Here is a 26,549-nt window from a genome sequence, read left to right as displayed (position 1 = left end):
ACCCCCTGCTCAGAGCAGCCATACAGCTATCTCATATTACGCAGAGATCCAGCTAGCTACTGTCCCCATAATTTAAAGCTTATCTCCTGTGTATCCCCCTTACACAAACATACCCCCTCTCTCCATCTCTCCCTGCCCATCTCTACCTCCCTCCATCTCCCTCATGCAGCTATCCGATATCACACCCAGATCCTCCTCCCCAGTCCCAGCCTCCCTTAGGCCGATCCAGTGTCCCTCTCCCCAACCACAGAGGGACAGGACACGGCGCCGACCTGCCAAGGTCATTCAGCTCAGAACCCATCAGCTGAAACCCTATACCACCTATGTTCTGTCTCTGAGCTACTGTCATTCTATGGATCTTTCAAGGCCTTTCTGCTGTCTGTGACTTAGCCAGAGCACTTTACTGGATGCTGCAGAGTCATTTGAACCTAAATTGCCTGAAATTGTTCGGAAATGATCAGGAGGTGGCTATGTCAATTGCTTGAAAATTACATTTTCCTTGTAAATACATTTTTCATTGCATTTTTCATGCCGAATTCATTGATTGATCTGGACCACAGATGCCCCCATTTAACATGAAAACGACATGCTATACAGACAAGATGACCAAGTGAGCCACAAGCCTCGACTACAAGCTCTCCTCGAATACACAAAACGGCATCATACGTTGGCCAAAACATTTCCACAAATGCCCATAACTTAAAACAGAGAGCTATTCCACTCACCGTTGCTGTCAGCATCACTCTTCCCTTTGGCACTGTGTAGGCAGTTCTCCAGGTAGACCCCGTTCCTGTAGCATCCATCCACCTCACTGAGCTGTGGAGGAGGAAGGGGCTCCCAGCACTGGCAGGGGGTCTGCATGATGCCACAGGGCCTGTTAGATGTGCTGGATGCCAGGCAATCCTCCAGCCACTGGCACAGCATCTGACATGCTGCCATGCTGGGGTTACGCTTCCCCACCACCAGGTACTCCGTCTTAAATTCCCCATCTTCGCCAGCATTGGGGTTGGTGACCACCATGCCGGCCCGAGGCGGCCCTTTCCTCATTTGAAGGAACTGTTTCCCAGCCTCTAGGAAGGCCACAGGGGATGAAGAGTCACACAACTTGACCACCTCGTCGAAGCTCTCCATGCCCAGGTAGGTGCGCGTGGTCTCCAGGAACGAGTCAAACTGGAAGGTGCGGAGCTGCCGGGGAACGCAGTCCGTTGTGGAGGTCGGTTTGGTGACCTTGATAAATATGGTGTAGCGGCGCGGGTCGGGATTCTGCAGGGTCCAGGAGCAGGGTGCCGTGGGGAAAGTGGAGGAGGACAGGAAGTGGCCGAAGAATCGGCTCTGGACCAGAGTGGAGCAGGTGTCTGACTCAGGACCTGAGGGAGCAGCCGGGCACCGACTAAACAGTTGTATCAGCAGCAGAAGCAGCAACGATGATGGCAGGGGGACTTTGGGGCTCACCATGTGCCCAGGTAAGGAGGAAAAATTTGTGGTCGTCATGGTTACCAAATGAATTAGAAAGACCAGAGGGGGTTTGTTGGAACCTCTGTTTTTTTGGAACCTCTAGTCGATCTGTCTTTCTGTCTTTCTTTCTCAGTGATTTTCTGGCAACCAGGTGGGACCTTCAGGGTGTTCACTAAAGCCTCTGGATTTACCACCTCGGAATGGAGGTGCAGGAGAAGAGGAGGAGGAGGAGGAGAAAGAGGAAGGCTACACTCAGAGGTCCAGTGATCTTTCCATGGTTGTGTGTGTCAGTCGACCCAGATGTTCAGACGAACCTGGAGAGAAAGAGACAAGAGATAAGAGAGAGATTTCGACCTGAGAGGACACATCACTAAGACATCAAATACACTAGCAAATCAAGAAGATAAGAGATGAATAATTAGCTATTTCCATTATAGCATCACTACCAGTCTCAGTTCACGTATAGCTGGTTTGAGGCTATCTCCATTACAACACAGATACATATAGTGCCTTCAGAAAGTATTCACACCCCTTGACTGTCTCCCCATTTTCTTGTGTTACAGCCTCAATTTAAAATGGATTAAATTGAGATTTTTTTGTCACGGATACGCACAATACCCCATAATGTCAAAGTGGAATTATATTTTTATTTTATTTTTCAATTAGTATTAAACCCCTTTGTTATGGCAAGCCTAAATAAGTTCAGGAGTAAAAATGTGCTTAACAAGTCACATAATAAGTTGCATGGACTCATTCTGTGTGAGATAATAGTGTATAACTACCTCATCTGTACCACACACATACAATTATCTGTAAGGTCACAGATTTAACCACAAAGATCAGCTATTCCTTTGAGCATGGTGAAGTTATTAATTACTCTTTGGATGGTGTATCAATTCACCCAGTCACTACAAAGATGCAGGCATCCTTCCTAACTCCGTTACCGGAGAGGAAGGAAACCGTTCAGGAATTTCACCATAAGGCCAATGGTGACTTCAAAACGGTTACAGATTTAATGGCTGTGATAGGAGAAAACTGAGGATGGATCAACAACAGTGTAGTTACTCCACAATACTAACCTAATTGACAGAGTGAAAAGAAGGAACCCTCTACAGAATAATATTCCAAAACATGCATCCTGTTTGCAACAAGGCACTAAAGTAATACTGCAAAACATGTGTCAAACCAATTAACTTTTTGCCCTGAATACAAATTGTTATGTTTGGGGCAAATCCAATACAACACATTACTGAGTTCATATTTTCAAGCATAGTGGTGGCTGCATCATGTTATGGGTATGCATGTAATCGTTAAGGACTGGGGAGTTTTTCAGGATAAAAAAAAACGGAATGGAGCTAAGCACAGGCAAAATCATAGAGGAAAACATTGTTCAGTCTGCTTTCCACCAGACATTGGGAGCTGAATTCACCTTTCATCAGGACAATAACCTAAAACACAAGGCCAAATCTACACTGGAGTTGCTTACCAATAAGGCAGTGAATGTTCCTGAGTGGCCGAGTTACAGTTTTGACTTAAATCTGCTTGAAAATCTATGGCAAGACTTGAAAATGGTTGTCTAGCAATGATCAACAATTTGACAGAGCTTGAAGAATTTTGAAAATAATAATGAGCGAATATTGTACAATCCAGGTGTGGAAAGCTTTTAGAGACTTACCCAGAAAGACACACAGCTGTAATCGCTTCCAAAGGTGATTCTAACATGTATTGACTCAGAGGTGTGAATACTTACGTCAATTAGATATTTCTGTATTTCATTTTCAATAAATTTGCTAACATTCCTAGAAACATGTTTTCACTTTGTCATTATGGGGTATTGGGTGTAGATGGGTTAGAAAAAATATCAGTTTAATCCATTTTTAATTCCGGCTGTATCACAACAAAATGTGGAAAAAGTCAAGGGGTATGAATACTTTCAGAAGGCACATAAATCAACTGAGACAGCAGAATATTGTTATACACAGGCATTGTGACTTGAGAAGAGAACCATATGTTCAGTTCATCCAACTCTCTGAAAACATTCCCCTGCTGATTTTGTACGTTTGCCCACTGACAAAGAGATGATCAGTCTATAATTTTAATGGTAGGTTTATTTGAACAGTGAGAGACAGAATAACAACAAACAAATCCAGAAAAACGCATGTCAAAAATGTTATAAATTGATTTGCATTTTAATGAGGGAAATAAGTATTTGACCCCCCCTCAATCAGAAAGATTTCTGGCTCCCAGGTGTCTTTTATACAGGTAACGAGCTGAGATTAGGAGCACACTCTTAAAGGGAGTGCTCCTAATCTCAGTTTGTTACCTGTATAAAAGACACCTGTCCACAGAAGCAATCAATCAATCAGATTCCAAACTCTCCACCATGGCCAAGACCAAAGAGCTCTCCAAGGATGTCAGGGACAAGATTGTAGACCTACACAAGGCTGGAATGGGCTACAAGACCATCGCCAATAAGCTTGGTGAGAAGGTGACAACAGTTGGTGCGATTATTCGCAAATGGAAGAAACACAAAAGACCTGTCAATCTCCCTCGGCCTGGGGCTCCATGCAAGTTCTCACCTCGTGGAGTTGCAATGATCATGAGAGCGGTGAGGAATCAGCCCAGAACTACACGGGAGGATCTTGTCAATGATCTCAAGGCAGCTGGGACCATAGTCACCAAGAAAACAATTGGTAACACACTATGCCGTGAAGGACTGAAATCCTGCACCGCCCGCAAGGTCCCCCTGCTCAAGAAACACATATACATGCCCATCTGAAGTTTGCCAATGAACATCTGAATGATTCAGAGGAGAACTGGGTGAAAGTGTTGTGGTCAGATGAGACCAAAATGGAGCTCTTTGGCATCAACTCAACTCGCCGTGTTTGGAGGAGGAGGAATGCTGCCCATGACCCCAAGAACACCATCCCCACCGTCAAACATGGAGGTGGAAACATTATGCTTTGTGGGTGTTTTTCTGCTAAGGGGACAGGACAACTTCACCGCATCAAAGGGACGAAGGACGGGGCCATGTACCGTCAAATCTTGGGTGAGAACCTCCTTCCCTCAGTCAGGGCATTGAAATGGGTCGTGGATGGGTATTCCAGCATGACAATGACCCAAATCACACGGCCAAGGCGACAAAGGAGTGGCTCAAGAAGAAGCACATTAAGGTCCTGGAGTGGCCTAGCCAGTCTCCAGACCTTAATCCCATAGAAAATCTTTGGAGGGAGCTGAAGGTTCGAGTTGCCAAACGTCAGCCTCGAAACCTTAATGACTTGGAGATGATCTGCAAAGAGGAGTGGGACAAAATCCCTCCTGAGATGTGTGCAAACCTGGTGGCCAACTACAAGAAACGTCTGACCTCTGTGATTGCCAACAAGGGTTTTGCCACCAAGTATTAAGTCATGTTTTGCAGAGGGGTCAAATACTTATTTCCCTCTTTAAAATGCAAATCAATTTATAACATTTTTGACATGCGTTTTTCTGGATTTTTTTGTTGTTATTCTGTCTCTCACTGTTCAAATAAACCTACCATTAAAATTATAGACTGATCATGTCTTTGTCAGTGGGCAAACGTACAAAATCAGCAGGGGATCAAATACTTTTTTCCCTCACTGTAAGTATGTGTAACCACCAGACAGAAGGATGATATTATATAGGCCTAGCTCTGTTTCAGTTCATTAGTCAAGTTCAGAACGGTCCCTTCCTAAGAGACAATGGCTTGTTTCAGATGTCTCCTCTCATATTTTATCAGTGAGCACACTAATTTGTCCAATTATGCAGCCATTAATTACAAAAATAGAAACACCTGCAGTCATTCATTATCCCTGTGCCTTTGCTTTAGCTTGCCACAGTGTGATCAATAGCTTCCTTTGCTTTCAATTATTAACACCAAAGCCATTAGGAGGGCTAAAAGTGAATATGTTTATGTCAATAAAACATGTTGTTGTTTAAACAGATATTTGTCTTTCTTTACAAACCATTATACTGAAATACAAACATTTTCATTCGAAGACAATTTTGGTGTGGAAAATTGCTTCATGGTAGAATAGTAACTACTCCTATCAAACGATAATTATCACTTTGGATACCTCTGTCATGATTCAGTTGCATTGGCTCTCTCAGATGGAGACAGACAGGAGAGTGCATATAGCAGGCTTACTGGAGAAGTCAGGGACACCAGACAACATATTGAGATTTTCACTGATCAATCAAGCTGATCTAAAAGCCTTGCTAATCGTTCCCATCTCCCCTGAGATCAAATACAATACTAAGACAAATACGGACCATTGGATCACTATGTGGTAGTAAGTTTTCTATGTGTGTCTAAGAAAGCAAATGCAGGATATTGGGCAAAGTAGGCTTAGAACACTGTGATGGCGACCTGTCTCACATTCCCGCTGAAATTCAAGCCCTGGATGCTCTCCCTTCTGCGCTGTCTGCTAAATTATAATGTTTCCAAACTTTGTTACTGATTTTAAACATGTGTTTGACTATGAAATTGCTAACAAGAGCCACAGTCATCTGTGTCATTCGAGTTAATGTATTTTTCATCAGTTTGTGCATTTTGAGTGCTTCCATTGTGTTTGTTCGTTGCTGCTTCTCGAAGATCCGCTCGTGCACGTCCACGTTATATACGAGGCGCGCCCGCAGATCTGTGCATGTAGCCTGTATCCTGTGGATGCTCGAGAAGCGTGCACCCCTTTTCCCGTAGATTCTGTCATTTTGTCAATGTATTACTTCGTTTATTTAAATTGTATTCTGGTTTAATTGAGAATGGTCTGTGATTAGTATTATGATGATGATAGTCTTCTTTTAGATGTTTCTAATGCCCTTAGGTTTGCAAAGGGGGCTTCAATTTTGTTGGTTATGTGCACCTGTGCTTGTTGTGGCAATGGTTTTGTCCAGAGAGTGGCACTTGGCATTTCTACCTGAGGTGCGTTCAGTTTGCTTCAACGTTTGCTATGTTGCGTGACGGTTTTTATTGAACGACACGTTTCCCCAAAACGGTGCGCACCATTCTTCAACAGCCTTCGAGGTACGTTTGCTCCAGTTTGGTGGGTGTGGTGAGGTGTGCGCTGATCAATATGGGTGTGACCATCTGAAATCGCAAAACCTGTGCAACATACCATATGGTAACTGTCCTCTGGACCACCATAATCACTACGTTTTGGTCATTCAGTGCCGTACTGTTTCTGTTGAATTCAATGTCGCACACCATTCTATCCAGTCGAGGCTGCTGAGGGGAGGACGGCTCATAATAATGGCTGGAATGGAGTCAATGGAATGGTATCAACCACATGGAAACCACGTGTTTGATGTGTTTGATACCATTCCAATGACTCCATTCCAGACATTATTATGAGTCGTTCTCCCCTCAGCAGCCTCCACTATTGTACTGAATGCAACCCTGGCTTTCCCAGTATTTTGTAAGCTCTGAAAGGGATCATATTCGTTTGTGAGTAGGCTGTATTTTCTTTCACAGTACCCATAGCCTGTTTCCTCAGGACAAATCCAGTTTTGGATTGAGTACAGCATGATTCATTTGTAGAAAAAAATATTGGTTGTGTTTGTAATTTTTTTGTGTCCAATTATAGTTTAATCCTACAACTGCTACCACTAAATATCAAAACAATTTCACCATATACTTTTAAGACAATAAGATATCTTTACCTTTTCATAAACACAGGAAATGATTCCCGCAGACACTGTCCATGTACAGTTGAAGTCGGAAGTTTACATAAGTTGGAGTCATTAAAACTTGTTTTTCAACCACTCCACAAATATTGTTAACAAACTATAGTTTTGGCAAGTCGGTTAGGACATCTACTTTGTGCATGATACAAGTAATTTTTCCAACAATTGTTTACAGACAGATTATTTCACTTATAATTCACTGTATCACAATTCCAGTGGGTCAGAAGTTTACATACACTAAGTTGACTGTGCCTTTAAACAGCTTGGATAATTCCAGAAAATGATGTCATGGCTTTAGAAGCTTCTGATAGGATAATTGACATCATTTTTGTCAATTGGAGGTGTACCTGTGGATGTTATTTCAAGGCCTACCTTCAAACTCAGTGCTTCTTTGCTTGACATCATGGGAAAATCAAAAGAAATCAGCCTTGGGAGCAAAACAATAGTACGCAAGTATAAACACCATGGGACAACGAAGCCGTCATACAGCTCAGGAAGGAGACGCGTTCTGTCTCCTAGAGATGAACGTACTTTGGTGCGAAAAGTGCAAATCAATCCCAGAACAACAGCAAAGGACCTTGTGAAGATGCTGGAGGAAACAGGTACAAAAGTATCTATATCCACAGTAAAACGAGTCCTATATTGAAATAACCTGAAAGGCCGCTCAGCAAGGAAGAAGCCACTGCTCCAAAACCGCCATAAAAAAGCCAGACTACGGTTTGCGACTGCACATGGGGACAAAGATCGTACTTTTTTGAGAAATGTCCTCTGGTCTGATGAAACAAAAATAGAACTGTTTGGCCATAATGACCATCGTTATGTTTGGTGGAAAAAGGGGGAGGCTTGCAAGCCGAAGAACAGCATCCCAACCATGAAGCATGGGGGTGGCAGCATCATGCTGTGGGGGTGCTTTGCTGCAGGAGGGACTGGTGCACATCACAAAATAGGTGGCATCATAAGGAAGGAAAATGAGGTGGATATATTCAGTCAGGAAGTTAAAGCTTGGTCGCAAATGGGTCTTCCAAATGGACAATGACCCCAAGCATATTTCCAAAGTTGTGGCAAAATGGCTTAAGGACAACAAAGGCAAGGTATTGGAGTGGCCATCACAAAGTCTTGACCTCAATTCTATAGTAAATTTGTGGGCAGAACTGAAAAAGCGTGTGCGAGCAAGGAGGCCTACAAACCTGACTCAGTTACACCAGCTCTGTCAGGAGGAATGGGCCACAATTCACCCAACTTATTGTGGGAAGCTTGTGGAAGGCTACCCGACACGTTTGACCCAAGTTAAACAATTTAAATGCAATGCTACCAAATACTAATTGAGTGTATGTAAACTTCTGACCCATTGGGAATGTGATGAAAGACATAAAAGCTGAAATAAATCATTCTCTCTACTATTATTCTGACATTTCACATTCTTAAAATAAAGTGGTGATCCTAACTGACCTAAGACAGGGAATTTTTACTAGGATTAAATGTCAATGTAGTGTATTAGGATTATGTCTTTGTTAATGGTTTTTAAGTGGAACTGAAAGAATGTTTATCTTAGTTCAAAAGTAGCCATTTGTAGGGTGACGCCCCAGGGGAGACAGGTGATTGGACAGCAGAGGGAGCAACCCATATTTTTACATTGTTTATAAGTATATGCTGGAGGAAGAAGAGGTTAGAGCAGCCATTGCAATCTGGGACGTTGCTCTCCGGGTGATCTTGACACCTGTAACTCATGCTGAAAGCTTGTGATATGAATAAACTTATGATCAAGGTTCAGTATGAGCGGACTCCTTTGTTTATCAGCAATGACTAGCAACTTTTATTCGATACTACATCAAGAATTGTGAAAAACTGAGTTTAAATGTATTTGGCTAATGAGTATGCAAACTTCCGACTTCAACTGTATATACTGCATGGGGCTGTCCAGTCCTGAATATTTCCTCCATGGTCGTGGCTACAGGCCTTGAACTCTTCTCAGCCCCATTAGGATTTGAGGGCTAGCCTAGTGGAAAGGCTCCTTATGAGCCATAAATAGCACACTATTCCCTTTATCCGTTTGACCAGGGCTCTATGAGACCAGAGCCTTATGGCTCAAAAATAGTTCACTATAGGAAATAAGGTGCCATTTGGGACTTATCCTCTGTGTCCTGTCCTACACTAGAGAGAAATGAGGCCAGGCAGGCCAGTTCCTGGAAGAACATGTCTGGCACTAGTAGTGTCTGAGAGTCAGTGCCATGGCATTGATTCACTAGCCCACCACTAGTCCACAATCACATACACCAACTAGCTACTGTGGAGGAGGCAGGCTGAATCACAATACTGAGCCACTCAATTAGCATTGTTGCTCTTGCTCCGTTGAATGCAGTGCGTCTGTCTCCACTAGCCTTGTGGCTATGAGAACTGGCTGAATGAACACAGCAGAGCTTATTTCATTACCTTCTATCATCACCTCTGGTTCTAGTTCTGGAGGGAGCAGAGATGTCAGAAATGGATTTGGAAGCACTAGACTTGTCTGACTAAAACTGAACTACTGTACAAACTGACACCTATTGCATGCATGTACCCTCCAGTACCCACACTCCATGCGCACACTTGGGTCTTCTGAGCATATGATTTTGATCCTGGGTAGGGAAGGGTTAGAGCAGTACGTTTAGTGGGTCTCTTGAATCAGCACACATGCTCCCTTCCTGCCCTGTTAAACACTCCTCTGACCTAGAGTAACCTTGACTCCAGAGCCTTCAGCCCAAGGCCTCCAGGGAGCAGGATTTAGCAGCGTTTTACCAGACCAGCCTGACACTAATGAAATGGATGTGGATTTAACAGAACAGGGGCAAGAAAGAAAGAAAGAACTGCTGGTCTCTTTATCAACGTCTCCAACTCGTCCATCCATCACCACCTGTCCCTCACGCACACACCCATGCACGCACACACACACACACACGCACACACACACACACACACACACACACACACACACACACACACACACACACACACACACACACACACACACACACACACACACACACACACACACACACACACACACACACACACACACACACACACACACACAGCATGCACTGGGAGCACTTCCTGTGCTGCCTCCCAGTGCTCCTCTTACTCCCCTCCTCTTCTTTATATTGATCGTGTGTTTGAGAAGCCAGCAGACAGACGTACAGCAGGCTATTAACACACTATCTATTCCACAGGAATGGTGAACAAACCAAGGCAGGATCAAAGAGTACAGAGATTCAGAGATTCAGATACATCCCTGCTCTTAAAGATTTGGACACCATGTTGTCAGTAAGGAAAATGTCACCAATTTCATACACTGTATTTTTGGCTTTTGTATAGAAATGGTGATGGATGAAGTAATCTCAGTTTCATGTGCGTAAATTATAATGACTTGCAGTGGAACTATGATAGAGTGCAAAACGTGTTAAACCATCTTCATACTTGTAGTATTCCATCGTACTGGAATAATTCATGCATTTTAATTTCCGCCCCGGGGCAGACACAGCAGGCAATTAGGAGAACAAAGGTGTTGCATTAGCTAGCTGACTAACCCAACCAGGAAACCACAGTTTACACGTCCCAGAGGCTAGTTAGCTGTCTGATGCTGAGAGGAGGCAGGCCAGCCAACACACACACACACACCAGAACAATGCCACAAAAACAGAGACAGAGCTAGCGGAGAGGTCCTCTCCTTTCACTCCTCCCACCTGCCTCCACTTCTCTGTCACAAAGTCACACAGCACACACCCCACTGATGAGAAAATGATAGAGTTGGGATGGAGATAGATAGATCAGGAAGTATTCCTCTGTTCACATCCCCTCTTCCTCCCTCATCATCAGGTCCAGGATTACACACTGATTAGGGAAGCCACGACGGGCACGACGAACTCAATTAGAGAATAATTAGTATTCTTCGTTCTCACAGGAAAATGCAAATCGCATACAATCACGTACCGTTGTGCCATCACATTATTCTATGAGGTGGGAAATTTAACGGTGTAACGTTTTATCACCCCACTCAAAAAGAGGGGAGGCAAGCATGTAATCATTGAAAATCAACAGATGCGTTGTTCAGTTTCTTTTAGCGTTTTGCCTGTTAGCTTTCAGTTTCCAGGATTGCAGAAAACAAAAAACTGCACCCGAGAGAAAAGAAGGGGAGGAGGGCGGAGAGAGCGGAAAGAAGAAAACAGGTGCACCAAGGACAGGGACTAAGAGAGAGAGAGAGAGAGAGAGAGAGAGAGAGAGAGAGAGAGAGAGAGAGAGAGAGAGAGAGAGAGAGAGAGAGAGAGAGAGAGAGAGAGAGAGAGAGAGAGAGAGAGAGAGAGAGAGAGAGAGAGAGAGAGAGAGAGAGAGAGAGAAAGAAAGAGAAAGAGAAAGAGAAAGAGAAAGAGAGGGAGGAAGTGGGAGAAAGGAGGTGGAAAATGAGAAGCAGAGAAAGACAGAAAGCGCAAAGGAGGCGAGAAAAACTGGGAGCAGTGAAAGGAGAAAGCGTCCAGAGCCAGACAGAGGACCTAAGCACCATGACCGACTAGTGTTTCTCCTGAGTGGTTTCTTTTATCCGCTTCCTTTTTGATGTGCCACCCGTTTCTCCTTCTCCTCCATCCTTCCATCCGTCCATCCTCCTCTCTCTAAATTAAAGAGCTGCAGTGCCGCCCAGAGCTAGCAAGGTTATTTGAACAAACAAACAGAAAGCAACAAAAGTCATCAATGAACATTGCATCTTTTTATTTCACGACAAAACACATCTCCGTTTACAGCACATCCACTGATGACTATGACAACAAACCAGGGAGGCCTCAGAAGGATTCCACATTATGGAGATAATTATCTGTCTATGGTGATGAATGTGTTTACCGTATTAAATGCCAAACATTTCTCATCAGCAGAGAAACAAATGAACGCAAATGCGCCTGCCTCAACTCGCACGGGCAAACACACATACACCACTGCGTAAACACATGCACACACTCACACACACGCACACACACACACACGCACACACACACCGTGTTCAGAACAAGAACAGTAGGCTACCCATTGAACATTTGATTACTGAACAAAGCTTTCTTACAAAAATAAATGTCTCTTCACTGATCTGTGAATGACGATACAGAGTATGTGGTACTGAAACAATACAGATCTGTATAGGAACCAAGGACATCTTGGAATGAGTCATTAAATTATCGGTCTCTCTTCAACCTCTAATTGCAAAGTGAAAAGCCTCTCACAAAACAAGATAACACGTATTCAACTCTCCCTATGTTGGAGCTTAACCACGTAATAGAATGTCACACTTCTGTCTCTTAGTGAGATGATTCAATGGGCCTGGTGGTGAATGAGTTCTCCCCTCTCCCTAAAAGGCTCTGTTTCGGTCTGGTGTGTTGTTTTAGAGCTCACTCCTCCCCTCACAGACACCACCTCATGTTTACCTGCACTTCATTACAATTAGCAGACTAAACGTTGCAGGAAATGGATAGAGCGGGGGAGGAGCTGGGAGGGCAGTCTGGTGCGTTTCTGTCTGCCTGCCTGCCTACCTGCCTGTCTATCTGTCTGTATTAAATGTTTTCTGTTTCCCTGTGTCTGTTTCCCAGTATTGGTCCTAATGTTTATACAGTGAGGGAAAAAAGTATTTGATCCCCTGCTGATTTTGTACGTTTGCCCACTGACAAAGAAATGATCAGTCTATCAGTGTCATGAACCCTGCGTCCTGAGTCTGTTCCTGCCTGTGTTGCCGTTTTTCTGCTCGGTATCTCCTGTTTCCTGTAGGTGCCTGAACGCACCCTGTCCGGTTGCCGGGCGACGTTGCTAGGCGGGTGATCTCTCGATTAACTACACCTGCTTCTCATCAGCCTCGGCACACCTGGTCCCGATCATCACCCCTTCTTAAGTTCTGACCTGACATCCATTCCCTGCCGGATCGTTAGCCATTAACAGTATGTTCTGTCAGCGTATCAGCCTCTGAGTACTAGCGTTAGTTTTGTTGTTTTTGCACCTTGTTGACCTGCCTTGTACTTACCTCCGTTTTTTCTGTCTACAGTCATTCTCCCGGAACCTTCACCCAACCCCTGCCGTGCCATCATTTAATCTGCCACTTTACCTCCATCTACTCATCTCCGCCACCCGCTCCGTCTCCTGGATTATTCTGCATCTTTTGAATCTGTAAATAAACCCTCACCTTCGATCAACTCACCGTGTCCTGGTCTGCTTCTGGGTTCTGTCTTAGAGAACCGTGACAGAACGATCCGTCCAGAAATGAACCCAGCGGACCTGGACTCTGTTCGCCATGCCATTACCCATCAGGAGAAGATGTTGGGACAACATAGCACGGCGCTACAGGAGATAGCGTTGTCAGTTCGGAACTTTTCTACCAGTCTGACGAAGATCCAGGCTCAGCTCAGTTTGCCGGTGGAGAATCCACGACCGGTTTCACCCATCTCGCCTGCCGCTTCTGGAGCTGTGCCCTTCCGTGAGCCCAAGGTTCCGACGCCTGATAAATATGAGGGGGAATTGGGAAGATGCCGTTCCTTTCTTATGTAGTGTGGATTAGTGTTCGATCTACAGCCCCACTCTTATGCCACAGACAAGGCTAGGATAGCCTTTGTCATTGAATTGCTGCGTGGTAGAGCCCTGGAGTGGGCTTCAGCCGTATGGGAACGACAGGACACCTGCATGGCTTCATACCAGGAGTTCACGGCAGAGATGAGGAAGCTGTTTGACCATCCTGTCCGAGGTAAGGACGCAGCTAAGTGCCTGTTTTCTCTTCGCCAAGGAGCTCGCAGAGTTGCCGACTTCGTAATAGAATTCAGGACATTGGCTGTGGAGAGTGGGTGGAATGAAGAGTCACTGCAAGCGGCCTTTTATCAGGGGTTGTCGGAGCAACTCAAGGATGAGCTGATCTCCTATCCGGAGCCTAGTGACCTGGACAGTTTGGTCGCTTTGTCTTTTCGGGTCGATAACAGAGTTCGAGAGAGAAGGAGGGAGAAGCAATGGGGCCCGTCCAATCAATCAGCTTCTCGGTTCCCAGTCGGGTCAGGAGGTGGACCAGAATGCGTCGATCATTGTCCACCACACGGGATTAGTGGAGAGGTCCTGCCTCCAGATTCTGAACCCATGCAAGTGGGGCGGCACGGGTTAACCAAGGAGGAGCGCCAACATAGACGTGAGACCAACCACTGCCTCTACTGTGGTGGTTCGGGACATTACATCTCCACTTGTTCCCAGCAGCCGTCAAACTGCCCGGCTCGCTAAGTTTGGGAGGACTTTTAGCGAGCCGGTTTCAACCTCTCAATACCCCTGTCAGACCCCGTTTCCCGGCTACCCTCATGAACAGGAATCCGAGTTTAGCGATTAACGCTTTCATCGATTCAGGTGCCGATGGCAGCTTTATTGATGCCGACATGGTGGAACAGCTGGGGCTTCCCAAGGAGCGACTACCGGAAGCCATTGAAGCGACCACTCTGAACGGCAGTAGTCTGGCACGTATCACGATGAGGACGGAACCGGTTAAGATGCTGTTGTCAGGGAATCATTCTGAGGGTATCTCATTCTTCATTCTGCCTTCTCCCCATGTTCCTCTGGTCCTTGGATACCCCTGGCTGAAGGAACACAATCCCACGTTCGATTGGGTGACTGGCAAGGTAACTAGTTGGAGCATTGATTGTCATGCTAACTGCCTCAAGACTGCCTGTTCCCATTCTGTTCCCAGTCAGGTCATTGAGGCTAACCCCCCAGATTTGTCCCAGGTCCCCGAAACATATCACGATTTGGGGGAGGTGTTCAGTAAGCAGAGGGCTCTGTCACTTCCTCCCCACCGACCATATGATTGTGCCATAAACCTGTTCCCTGGAGCTGTCTATCCCAAGGGACGGTTATACAGCATCTCCCGACCTGAACGTGAAGCTTTGGAGACCTACATAAAGGAGTCCCTAGCTGCTGGTCTCATTCGTCCCTCGTCATCACCCCTGGGGGCAGGATTCTTCTTTGTGAGTAAGAAGGATGGCTCTCTTCGACCTTGTATTGATTATCGGGGGTTGAATGATATCACGGTCAAGAACAAGTATCCCCTGCCCTTGATGAGCTCTGCTTTCGACTCCTTACAGGGTGCTACGGTGTTCACCAAGCTGGACCCACGCAATGCGTATCATCTGGTCCGGATCAGAGAGGGTGACGAGTGGTTGACTGGTTTCAATACACCGATGGGTCATTTCGAGTATCAGGTGATGCCGTTTGGACTGACCAATGCTCCAGCAGTGTTCCAGAGTATGGTGAATGACGTCCTGAGAGATATGATCGGTCTTTTTGTGTTCGTTTACCTGGATGACATTCTTATCTTCTCTAAGGAGCCTTCCAGCCACGTCCAGCATGTCAAGCAGGTTCTGCAACGATTGTTGGAGAATCGCCTGTTTGTGAAGGCCGAGAAGTGTGAATTTCACGCCCACACTACATCCTTCCTCGGGTACATCATCTCCAGGGGAGAGATTAGGATGGACCAAGAGAAGGTTAGGGCGGTTCTGGATTGGGCCCAGCCCGGTACGAGATTGCAGCTTCAGAGGTTTCTGGGGTTTGCGAATTTCTATCGTAGATTTATCCGTGATTACAGCCTTGTGGCCGCTCCTTTAACTGCCCTGACTTCTAGTACCAGAACCTTCAGTTGGAATCCTGAGGCGGACCGAGCATTTCTGGATTTGAAGAGGCGATTCACCAACGCTCCGATTCTCTCTCAACCTGACACTGCCCGTCAGTTTGTCGTTGAGGTGGATGCGTCTGATGTGGGGGTTGGCGCCATCCTGTCCCCGCGATGCTCCACTGACGGTAAACTCCATCCCTGCGCCTACTAATCTCGTCGTCTTTCGTCTGCGGAGAGGAACTATGATGTGGGTAACCGGGAGCTTCTCGCAGTGAAACTTGCCTTGGAGGAGTGGCGCCACTGGTTGGAGGGGGCGGAGCAACCGTTTGTTGTCTGGACTGACCACAAGAATCTTGCTTACGCGCAATCGGCTAAACGTCTCAACTACCGTCAGGCCAGGTGGTCGTTGTTTTTTGGACGCTTTAATTTTTCCATGACGTTCCAACCGAGGTTTAAGAACGGCAAGGCGGACGCCTTGTCCCGGATGTTCTCCAAGACGGAGGAGAGTGGGGCCAAGACTGAGACGATTCTTCCCCGGAACCTTGTCGTAGGAGCCGTTATGTGGAGGATTGAGGAGGAGGTTATGGCGGCCCTTCGGACGCAGCCCGGCCCCGGTAACGGTCCACCCGGTCGGTTGTTTGTGCCTGAGTCGGTCCGTTCGGCTGTCCTCCAATGGTCCCACACCAGCAAGATGGCTTGCCACCCTGACGTGGCTCGGACGATTGCGCTTCTATGCAGACGATTTTGGTGGCCTGCCATGGGAGAGGATACTCTGAGGTTTGTTGCTGCCTGTCCAGTTTGTGCGCAGAACAAGAGTGCCAATCGGCCCAGCTCTGGACTTCTTCATCCCCTACCTATCCCCCGGCGACCCTGGTCGCATCTGGCCCTGGACTTTGTCACTGGGTTGCCCTCTTCTGAGGGGAACACGGTCATTCTGACTATTGTGGACAGATTCAGCAAGTTCGCCCACTTTGTGCCCATCTCCAAGCTTCCCTCTGCCTCTGAGACGTCCAAGATCCTGGTTAGGGAGGTTTTCAGGGTTCACGGATTGCCCAGTGACATAGTTTCCGACCGTGGTCCTCAGTTCACCTCTGCTGTCTGGAAGTCCTTCTGTTTGGCCATTGGAGCTACAGTCAGTCTCACATCTGGATTTCACCCCCAATCCAATGGACAGGCGGAGAGAGCCAACCAGAAGATGGAATCCACGCTGCGCTGCCTTGTTTCCTCCAACACCACCTCTTGGGTCTCTCAGTTGCCTTGGGTTGAGTATGCCCACAATACTCTCCCTACTTCTGCCACTAGGATGTCTCCCTTCCAGTGCCTATACGGCTACCAACCCCCCTTGTTTCCTTCTCAGGAGAAGGATCTCTTGGTTCCCTCTGTCCAGGCCCACATTCGTCGTTGCCACCGGACCTGGCATCGGGCCAGAAAGGCCCTCCTTCGAGTTTCTGACCGGTATCAGCTCCAGGCGAATCGTCGCCGTGTTCCAGCCCCCGCTTATGCCATCGGAGATAGGGTCTGGTTGGCTACACGGGACCTTCCTCTGCGGACTGAGTCAAGGAAACTGTCGCCGAGGTTCATTGGTCCGTTTGTGGTGGAGAGAGTGATTAATCCGGTTGTGGTTCGACTCAAGTTGCCTAGGACGCTCAGCATCCATCCCACCTTCCATGTCTCCTGCCTCAAGCCTGTTCTCCTCAGCCCTCTGTTGCCCCCTCCTCCTCCTCGGATGATCGGAGGAGGTCCTGTCTACACGGTGCGCCGCATCATGGATTCCAGATGGCGGGGCCGGGGTTTCCAGTATCTCGTGGACTGGGAGGGGTATGGTCCTGAGGAGAGGAGTTGGATTCCTCGGCGTCAGATCCTTGATGCTGACCTCCTTCGTGACTTCTACCGCCTCCATCCTGGCGCTCCAGGTAGTCCGCCCGGTGGCGTTCATCGGAGGGGGGGGTACTGTCATGAACCCTGCGTCCTGAGTCTGTTCCTGCCTGTGTTGCCGTTTTTCTGCTCGGTATCTCCTGTTTCCTGTAGGTGCCTGAACGCACCCTGTCCAGTTGCCGGGCGACGTTGCTAGGCGGGTGATCTCTCGATTAACTACACCTGCTTCTCATCAGCCTCGGCACACCTGGTCCTGATCATCACCCCTTCTTAAGCTCTGACCTGACATCCATTCCCTGCCGGATCGTTAACCATTAACAGTATGTTTTGTCAGCGTATCAGCCTCTGAGTACTAGCGTTAGTTTTGTTGTTTTTGCACCTTGTTGACCTGCCTTGTACTTACCTCAGTTTTTTCTGTCTACAGTCATTCTCCCGGAACCTTCACCCAACCCCTGCCGTGCCATCATTTAATCTGCCAAACCTTCACCTTCGTTCAACTCACTGTGTCCTGGTCTGCTTCTGGGTTCTGTCTTAGAGAACCGTGACAATCAGTTTAATGGTAGGTTTATTTGAACAGTGAGAGACAGAATAACAACAAAAAAATCCAGAAAAACGCATGTCAAAAATGTTATAAATTGATTTGCATTTTAATGAGGTGTCACGCCCTGACTTATGGGACTCTGGTATGTTGAGTCAGGGTGTGGTGTTCTATGTTATGTTTTCTCTATGTTGTCATTCTAGGATTGTATGTCTATGTTTGGCCGGGTGTGATTCCCAATCAGAGACAGCTGTCGCTCGTTGTCTCTGATTGGGGATCATACTTAGGCAGCCTGTTGGCATGCATTTAGTTGTGGGATCTTGTTCCGTGAGTAGGCTTGTTTTGTGTGTAGCCTTAAATAAACATGTACACATTTCAAGCTGCGCCTTGGTCTGACCCGTCCTTAAACGAACGTGACAGAAGATCCCACCAAACACGGACCAAGCAGCGTGCCCAGGAGCAAACACCCTGGACACAGGTGGGGAAGATTTGGTCTTGGGAGGAGATATTTGCGGGAAAAGGACCCTGGGCGAAGAAGAAAATCCCAGGCAGAAGAGGAGCAACGGCAACACAGAAGGCGCCGGCCGAGGAGGAAGCCCGAGAGGCAGCCCCAATATTTTTTTGGGGGGGGGGCTAAAGGAGTGGTCGGGGAGCGAGAGAGAAGAGCCCCGACCACTGCACCCGGTGGGTTTCCAGATTGAGTCCCTACGACCATGGGAGGAAGAGTGGGAACAGTTCTATACTGAGGAGTCGGAAGATGACGACGACGATGAGTGTCTGTTCCCTAACTCGTGGGGGCTCCCGGAGGAGTCCTCACTGGAGGAGGAGTGCCGAGAGAGAGAGAAGGATCGGTTCTGCAGGGTAAGAGAGGAGGCCACCACATTACCGGGGCTGATAGCTAGAATAGAGCGGGAGAGATCCATTCAAGAGGAGGCACTGCAGGAGGCTCGTAGGGAGAAGGAGGGAGTAGAGGCACGGAGAGAGGAGCTGGTCAGGCAATATAAGGAGCGGGGGTTAATAGAGGAACCCAGGTATGCGGAGAAACGCACTGTATCGCCAGTGCGCATGCACAGCCCAGTGCGTTCTGTGCCAGCGCCCCGCACGTGTCGTGCGAAAGTGGGCAGCCAGCAAGGACGGGTTGTGCCAGCTCTCCGCTCCAGACCTCCAGTCCGCCTCCACAGTCCAGTCTGGCCCGTGCCTGCTCCCCGCACCAAGCCAGTGGTGCGTGTTCCCAGTCCGGCCCGGCCCGTTCCTGCTCCTCGCACCAGACTGGTGGTGCGTGTTCCCAGTCCGGCCCAGCCTGTTCCTGCTCCTCGCACCAAGCCAGTGGTGCGTGTTCCCAGTCCGGCCTGTTCCTGCTCCTCGCACCAAGCCAGTGGTGCGTGTCACCAACCCGGTACGCCCCGTGCCTGCTCCCCGCACCAAGCCAGTGGTGCATGTCACCAGCCCGGTACGACCCATACCTACTCCCCGCAACAAGCCAGGGGTGCGTGTTCCCAGTCCGGCCCGACCTGTTCCTGCTCCTCGCACCAAGCCAGTGGTGCGTGTCGCCAACCCGGTACGCCCAGTACCTGCTCCCCGCACCAAGCCAGTGGTGCGTGTCGCCAGCCCGGTACGACCCGTACCTGCTCCCCACACCAAGCCAGGGGTGTGTGTTCCCAGTCCGGCCTGTTCCTGCTCCCCGCACCAAGCCAGTGGTGCGTGTCGCCAGCCCGATACGACCCGTACCTGCTCCCCGCACCAAACCAGGGGTGCGTGTTCCCAGTCCGGCCCGGCCTGTTCCTGCTCCTCGCACCAAGCCAGTGGTGCATGTCACCAGTCCGGCCCGGCCCGTTCCTGCTCCTCGCACCAAGCCAGTGGTGCGTGTCGCCAGTCCGGCCCGGCCCATTCCTGCTCCTCGCACCAAGCCAGTGGTGCGTGTTCCTAGTCCGGTCCGGCCCGTGCCTGCTCCTCGCACCAGACCAGTGGTGCGTGTGTCCAGTCCGGCACGGCCCGTGCCCATTCCACCGGTGCCTGGTCCGGCACCGGTCAGCGGCTCCACTCCGGAGCCAGAGCAGTCCGCTCCACCGGTGCCCAGTCCAGCTCCGGTCAGCAGCTCTACTCCGGAGCCAGAGCAGTCCGCTCCACCGGTGCCCAATATAGCTCCGGTCAGCGGTTCCAGTCCAGAGCCTGAGCAGTCCGCTTCACCGGTGCCCGGTCCAGCTCCGGTCAGCGGCTCCAGTCCAGACCCAGACGTCAGCCCCTCTCCAGGTTCGGGGTCTCCCACACAAGGGTCCAGACAGGGCTTGGTACTTCGTGGGAGGAAGGAGAGGGGAAGCAGCGCGCCGAGGTCCAGACCAGACCAGGGGTGCAACAGGGAGGCGGAGAGTATGTGGTCGTCACGCCCGGAGCCGGATCCGCCTCCAAGGCGGAATGCCCACCCGGTCCCTACCCTGTTATGTCAAGTTTGTGCGGCCGGAGTCCGCACCTTTGGGGGGTACTGTCACGCCATGACTTATGGGACTCTGGTATGTTGAGTCAGGGTGTGGTGTTCTATGTTGTATTTTATATGTTGTCATTCTAGGATTGTATGTCTAGGTTTGGCCGGGTGTGATTCCCAATCAGAGACAGCTGTCGCTCGTTGTCTCTGATTGGGGATCATACTTAGGCAACCTGTTGGCATGCATTTAGTTGTGGGATCTTGTTCCGTGAGTAGGCTTGTTTTGTGTGTAGCCTTAGGACTTCACGTTTCGTTGGTTTGTCGTGTCTTTATCATTTAAATAAACATGTACGCATTTCACGCTGCACCTTGGTCTGACCCGTCCTTAAACGAACGTGACATGAGGGAAATAAGTATTTGACCCCGTCTCAATCAGAAAGATTTCTGGCTCCCAGGTGTCTTTTATACAGGTAACAAGCTGAGATTACTCTTAAAGGGAGTGCTCCTAATCTCAGTTTGTTACCTGTATAAAAGACACCAGTCCACAGAAGCAATCATGCAAGATCTTACCTTGTGGAGTTGCAATGATCATGAGAACAGTGAGGAGTCAGCCCAGAACTACACAGGTGGATCTTGTCAATGATCTCAAGGCAGCTTGGACCATAGTCACCAAGAAAACAATTGGTAACACACTACACTGTGAAGGACTGAAATCCTGCAGTGCCTGCAAGGTCCCCCTGCTCAAGAAAGCACATATACATGCCCGTCTGAAGTTTGCCAATGAACATCTGAATGGTTCAGAGGAGAACTGGGTGAAAGTGTTGTGGTCAGATGAGACCAAAATGGAGCTCTTTGGCATCAACTCAACTCGCCGTGTTTGGAGGAGGAGGAATGCTGCCTATGACCCCAAGAACACCATCCCCACCGTCAAACATGGAGGTGGAAACATTATGCTTTGAGGGTGTTTTTCTGCTAAGGGGACAGGACAACTTCACCGCATCAAAGGGACGATGGACTGGGCCATGTACTGTCAAATCTTGGGTGAGAACCTCCTTCCCTCAGCCAGGGCATTGAAAATGGGTCGTGGATGGGTATTCCAGCATGACAATGAGTCTCCAGACCTTAATCCCATAGAAAATCTGTGGAGGGAGCTGAAGGTTCGAGTTGACAAACATCAGCCTCGAAACCTTAATGACTTGGAGAAGATCTGCAAAGAGGAGTGGAACAAAATCCCTCCTGAGATGTGTGCAAACCTGGTGGCCAACTACAAGAAACATCTGACCTCTGTGATTGCCAACAAGGGTTTTGCCACCAAGTACTAAGTAATGTTTTGCAGAGGGGTCAAATACTTATTTCCCTCATTAAAATGCAAATCAATTTATAACATTTTTGACATGCGTTCTTCTGGATTTTTTTGTTGTTATTCTGTCTCTCACTGTTCAAATAAACCTACCATTAAAATTATAGACTGATCATTTCTTTGTCAGTAGGCAAATGTACAAAATCAGCAGGGGATCAAATACTTTTTTTCCCTCTCTGTAGAATCACACAGCCTCGGCTGGCCCTAAAACAACCTCTCTGTAACTTTTTCAACACATCACGGTGACGGAGGGGACGCGGTTAACTGTGTGTGTGTGTGTGTGTGTCTGTGCAGCAAGATCGCCTGTGATACAAGTCAGTATTCGAACGTCCATCCATGTCTGAGGACGTCGGGAGATGACGTGGCAACTGCCTCTGGTGCCAAAGGTTGCAAGTAAACATCCAGCAATATTAATATTTGTGTGTGTGTGCGTGTGTGTGTGTGTGTGTGTATGGTGGGTAGTGCATGGAATAGGACATGTCTCATCTTCCCTTCCTAATACCCACATCACACAGTGCTACAGATGGCCAAGTGACGGTTCTTTATTCCATCAAGCATAATTTACTGCATAATAGGCGCTTTGTGCTTGGACATAATCACATAAATATGAAAGGGAATTGCACTGGATACCAAATCAAATCAAGCCATATCACATACAAATCAAATAAGCTAGTCAGTAAGCAAAAGGAGAGTAGGATTAGTGCTGCAGGATATCATATTCTCCTGCCAACTTTCATCATTTACACTTCTTTTCATGTGGCGATAATATTTGTTATGAATTTCCATAGCAATAGGAAATATGTTTATGCAAAAGAGGACCTCATGAGCCAAGAAATATCCCACACTACTACTGATTTGCTTGTTAGCACCAACTCTATTCCACAAGTTTCTGCCAAACCACCAACACCTCAACCCACAGAAATTAAATAATATAGTGAAACCGTAGGGGAGAGTGGAGGAAGTTGAGCCAAAGGGATAAATTGAGCCACCCTTGTTTCTAGGAAACCATACACAAAATTAATCATTTTACCAAATATTTAGGAAGAGGTCATCATTTCATGGAGTCTGTGAAGGAAGAAACCAAAAAGTGGTAAGCAAGTTAGGTCCAAAAAAAGCAGATTTTCACCAAGTCAAATTAATTGATTGTGTTAGAGGTTTCATGATGCTTGTATCTAAACCAAAGTAGATAATTGTAAGATTGTTCTATACATCAGTTGGGGTCTCCATAAGCCTCAATATGAGTTCAGAAATCTAGAATTAATGTGCATCCTTGTAGCTGACCTGGCCTGCAGAACAATGTAGAAAATAGTAAAAAATAAAGAAAAACCCTTCAATGAGTAGGTGTGTCCAAACTTTTGACTGGTACTGTATGTAGATATCTTTGTTTTAAAGAATACTATATTTTCCTTGATGGAGTGATGCTGAATGTAAAAATTGGCTCAACTTACCCCACTCTCCCCTACAATGTGGTGTTACTGTCACTCAAGGAGTAGAAAAAGACTTAGCAACACAATGTGCCAACATTAGCACGACTTCACTGCATGACCTCACAAGTTCATGACCTCACAGCTTGACATACACTGGTTTCAGACAAATACAACGTTCTAACCCCAGCAGTATCAGAATACATTACACTTATACAGCATCAGGACTCACTGCAAAATCAGCTCTTTGACAGCGCTGAGACAATAACAGTATGTTACAGTGAATCAGCAATGACTTAATATGGGACATCTGGGGGGAAAGAGAGAGAGAGAGGAAGTGTGTATATGTGTATCAGTGTAGGCTATCTATGGTATTTGTGTGTATGCCTGTCTGCCGGTGTGTCAGTGTTTGTGTGATAGAGAAAGTGAGCGCTGAAGAACAGGACATTCAGGCTAAATTCCCTCCCTGTATTATTTAAGGCGTTGCAATCAGATTTCACACGTTGTGTTCCAGGCCGTTGTGTAGAAGTACAGTCTATTTTGGAGTTGAATCATGTTAATTCTCCTGCTGGAGATGACAGGGAAAGCTTGTCACACGCAATAAGGCTTTAAATGTTGCAGATAATTAGCCTTTGTTACTGCACTTGTCAGGGAACTACCCTGCTGCTACACTCACACACATGCACACACATATATACACATGCTCGTGTACGAACCAACCCCCCCTTCTCCCCCCAACTACACACTACTCCTCTCTTTGTGCTTGCCCAGAGTGTGTGAATTAGATCTATTTCTTAGCCATGCACCATATATCTGGACAGAGAGGCTCAGAGAAAGACCAGAACTAAAATGTTTTAGTGAGTTCTCAGATTAAAGTGGTCCACACTGAGTGATATGGAGCTCAGATACAGTATCAGGACCAGATACAGGTACAGGGACACCACTCACCTCATATCTTGTCAGACCCACAGAGATCCAATTTTACCCTGATGATGTGCTGTAGGCAGTAGAGGGCAGGGCATTAGACAGGGAGGCTGTGTCTGGAATTGTTACCTATTCCAATCTATTCCCATAGTGCACACGGGGACACTGGCCAAAAGTGGTGCCAATTATAGGAAGTAAAAAGCCATTTTGGATCCATCTAGAGCAGGGGTCGGCAACAGGTGGCCCGCGAACAAAACCGGGCCACAAGTGATTTTTCAAATAATAAAATCACCTGCAATTCAGCTTAAATATTTTTGGGGGTGGAAATCTGTTCCCCAGTATTCCCACAAATAAAAAGAGAGAGATATGTGATCGTGTTTCAATGTAATCAAGGTATTACATTTTATGTATATTTTTTGTAATTCAATCTTTTTTTGGCCTAAATTGTGGTCATTTGCAGTGTACAAACGATTATAGTTATGTTCCGCAAAAATTGTCCCGCGGCTGAATGTAGTCTACCCCTGATGTAAAGTTACATAAACAAGTGATGATGACAAAGAGCAATGGAAGTCAGTAGAAGGTCCAGAGATGACTAGGCCTTGAGACTGATGACTAACCAGGCTTTTGAGTATGATGACTAGAATGATGGGGCTTTGAGTATAAATAATAGGCTGATGACTAGGCTTTGGGTAGGCTTTATCATGGGCCCCTTAGGGACACTAGAGTATTAGAAAGTTAGAGAGAGAGAGACCAAAGGCCTGGGAATAGAGAGAGAGACCAGAGAGACCAGAGAGACCAGAGGCCTGGGAATATAGAGAGAGACCAGAGAGACCAGAGAGACCAGAGGCCTGGGAATAGAGAGAGAGGCCAAAGAGACCAGAGAGACCAGAGGCCTGGGAATAGAGAGGCCACAATGAGGACACACAGTGCAGCCCTGTCCTGTGGGACTCTCCACTCAGCTGGGGCCCCACAGGTCTGTGATTTTGTGTATGTGTGCGCATGCGTGTGTGTGTGTGCTCGTGCATGCAAATGTATACGTGCCTATGTGTGTGTGTGTGTGTGTGTGTGTGTGCGTGTGTGTGTGTGTGTGTGTGTGTGTGGGCATGCAGGCAGTAGAGGTTCCCAGTCCAGGACTGAAGGGCTCTATTGAGACGGTCTCTCTCTCTCCTCCTCTTCCTTCATTACCATTCAGAAGGGACCAGCTGTCCACACTCTGCCATGACGGCTGAAATATTTACGACTTTCTGTTTACCCACGACTACCCTGACTGACAAGACCACACCCCCCCAAGTTCACACCTTCTCATCCCCTTTAAACTCCATCCCTTTCTTGTTTTATTTTCCTGTCGTTTAACTTGCTGATGGCTCTGTCTGTCTGTCTCCCGGCGATGGCGACGTCTGCCCGGAGCGCCTCATGCTCATTGTGTCGATAATGGAGTCTTTGAGTGACAGATTTTAATCCTGCCCTCCCCTAATGATATTTGCTCTCCCCCCGGTGTGTCGTCCGCTATCAAAATGTCACAGGCAGATTTACAAGTGCTGAGCTGCCAAACAAAGCCTATTTTAGTCTGGGGCTCCCAGGGAGGGGCAGATATCCATATAGAGTATACTACAAATCATTGGCAGAATATTTACGACTGGCACCTGCAGCCTAACGATTGCAAACGGCTCACACACACACAAACAAATAAATGAGCTCTTAACTAAAATAACTCACTGTGTGTGTGTGTGTGTGTGTGTGTGTGTGTGTGTGTGTGTGTGTGTGTGTGTGTGCGTGTGTGCGTGTGTGCGTGTGTGTGTGTGTGTGTGTGTACGTGTATGTGTATGTGATAGCAGAGTAAATAGAGAGCCTATCTCATTTTCTGTTCTGTCTTCATCTTTCCTTCTCTTTTAACACTTACAACATGAGCTCTGGACAACCAATTGCCTAGACTCCCTTTCTCTCTCTTTCTCTCTCTCCTTCTCCCTCACCTTCTCTCCCTCTCTTTTCGCTCTCTCCTATTCCCTCTCCATTTCCCTCTCCCTCTCTTTCTCTCTCCCTCTCACTGCATCCCTCGGTCTCTCTTTTACCATGCCAGAAGGATTTAGTGTAATATTGCTCATCATCAAAAAAACAAAAACATGACATGCCTTTGGGGCACAATTACCCAACGCTAACAACTATTACTAAAGCTTCATCACAGTTCTCTCCCCAAGGGTTAGACCATGTATCCTGTA

The 26,549-nt window shown here is 47.4% G+C and overlaps 1 protein-coding gene across 7 annotated transcripts in view; it reads right to left on the bottom strand.

Annotated features, from left to right (window-relative positions):
* The window catches only part of LOC121543027 (adhesion G protein-coupled receptor B1), a 103,176-nt gene that overhangs the window by 57,340 nt on the left and 19,287 nt on the right, over positions 1-26,549 (bottom strand). For all 7 annotated transcript variants that reach the window (XM_041852703.2, XM_041852705.2, XM_041852707.2 and 4 more), the window contains exon 2: positions 726-1,769. In XM_041852703.2, the coding sequence (XP_041708637.1) occupies positions 726-1,491 (766 nt within the window). In that variant the 5' untranslated portion in view covers positions 1,492-1,769. The remainder of the gene's footprint in view (positions 1-725; positions 1,770-26,549) is intronic.

Source organism: Coregonus clupeaformis, chromosome 28 (genome assembly GCF_020615455.1).
Source record: "Coregonus clupeaformis isolate EN_2021a chromosome 28, ASM2061545v1, whole genome shotgun sequence".
Taxonomy (NCBI): Eukaryota; Metazoa; Chordata; class Actinopteri; order Salmoniformes; family Salmonidae; genus Coregonus; species Coregonus clupeaformis.
This window is presented reverse-complemented; position numbering and strand designations above follow the sequence as displayed.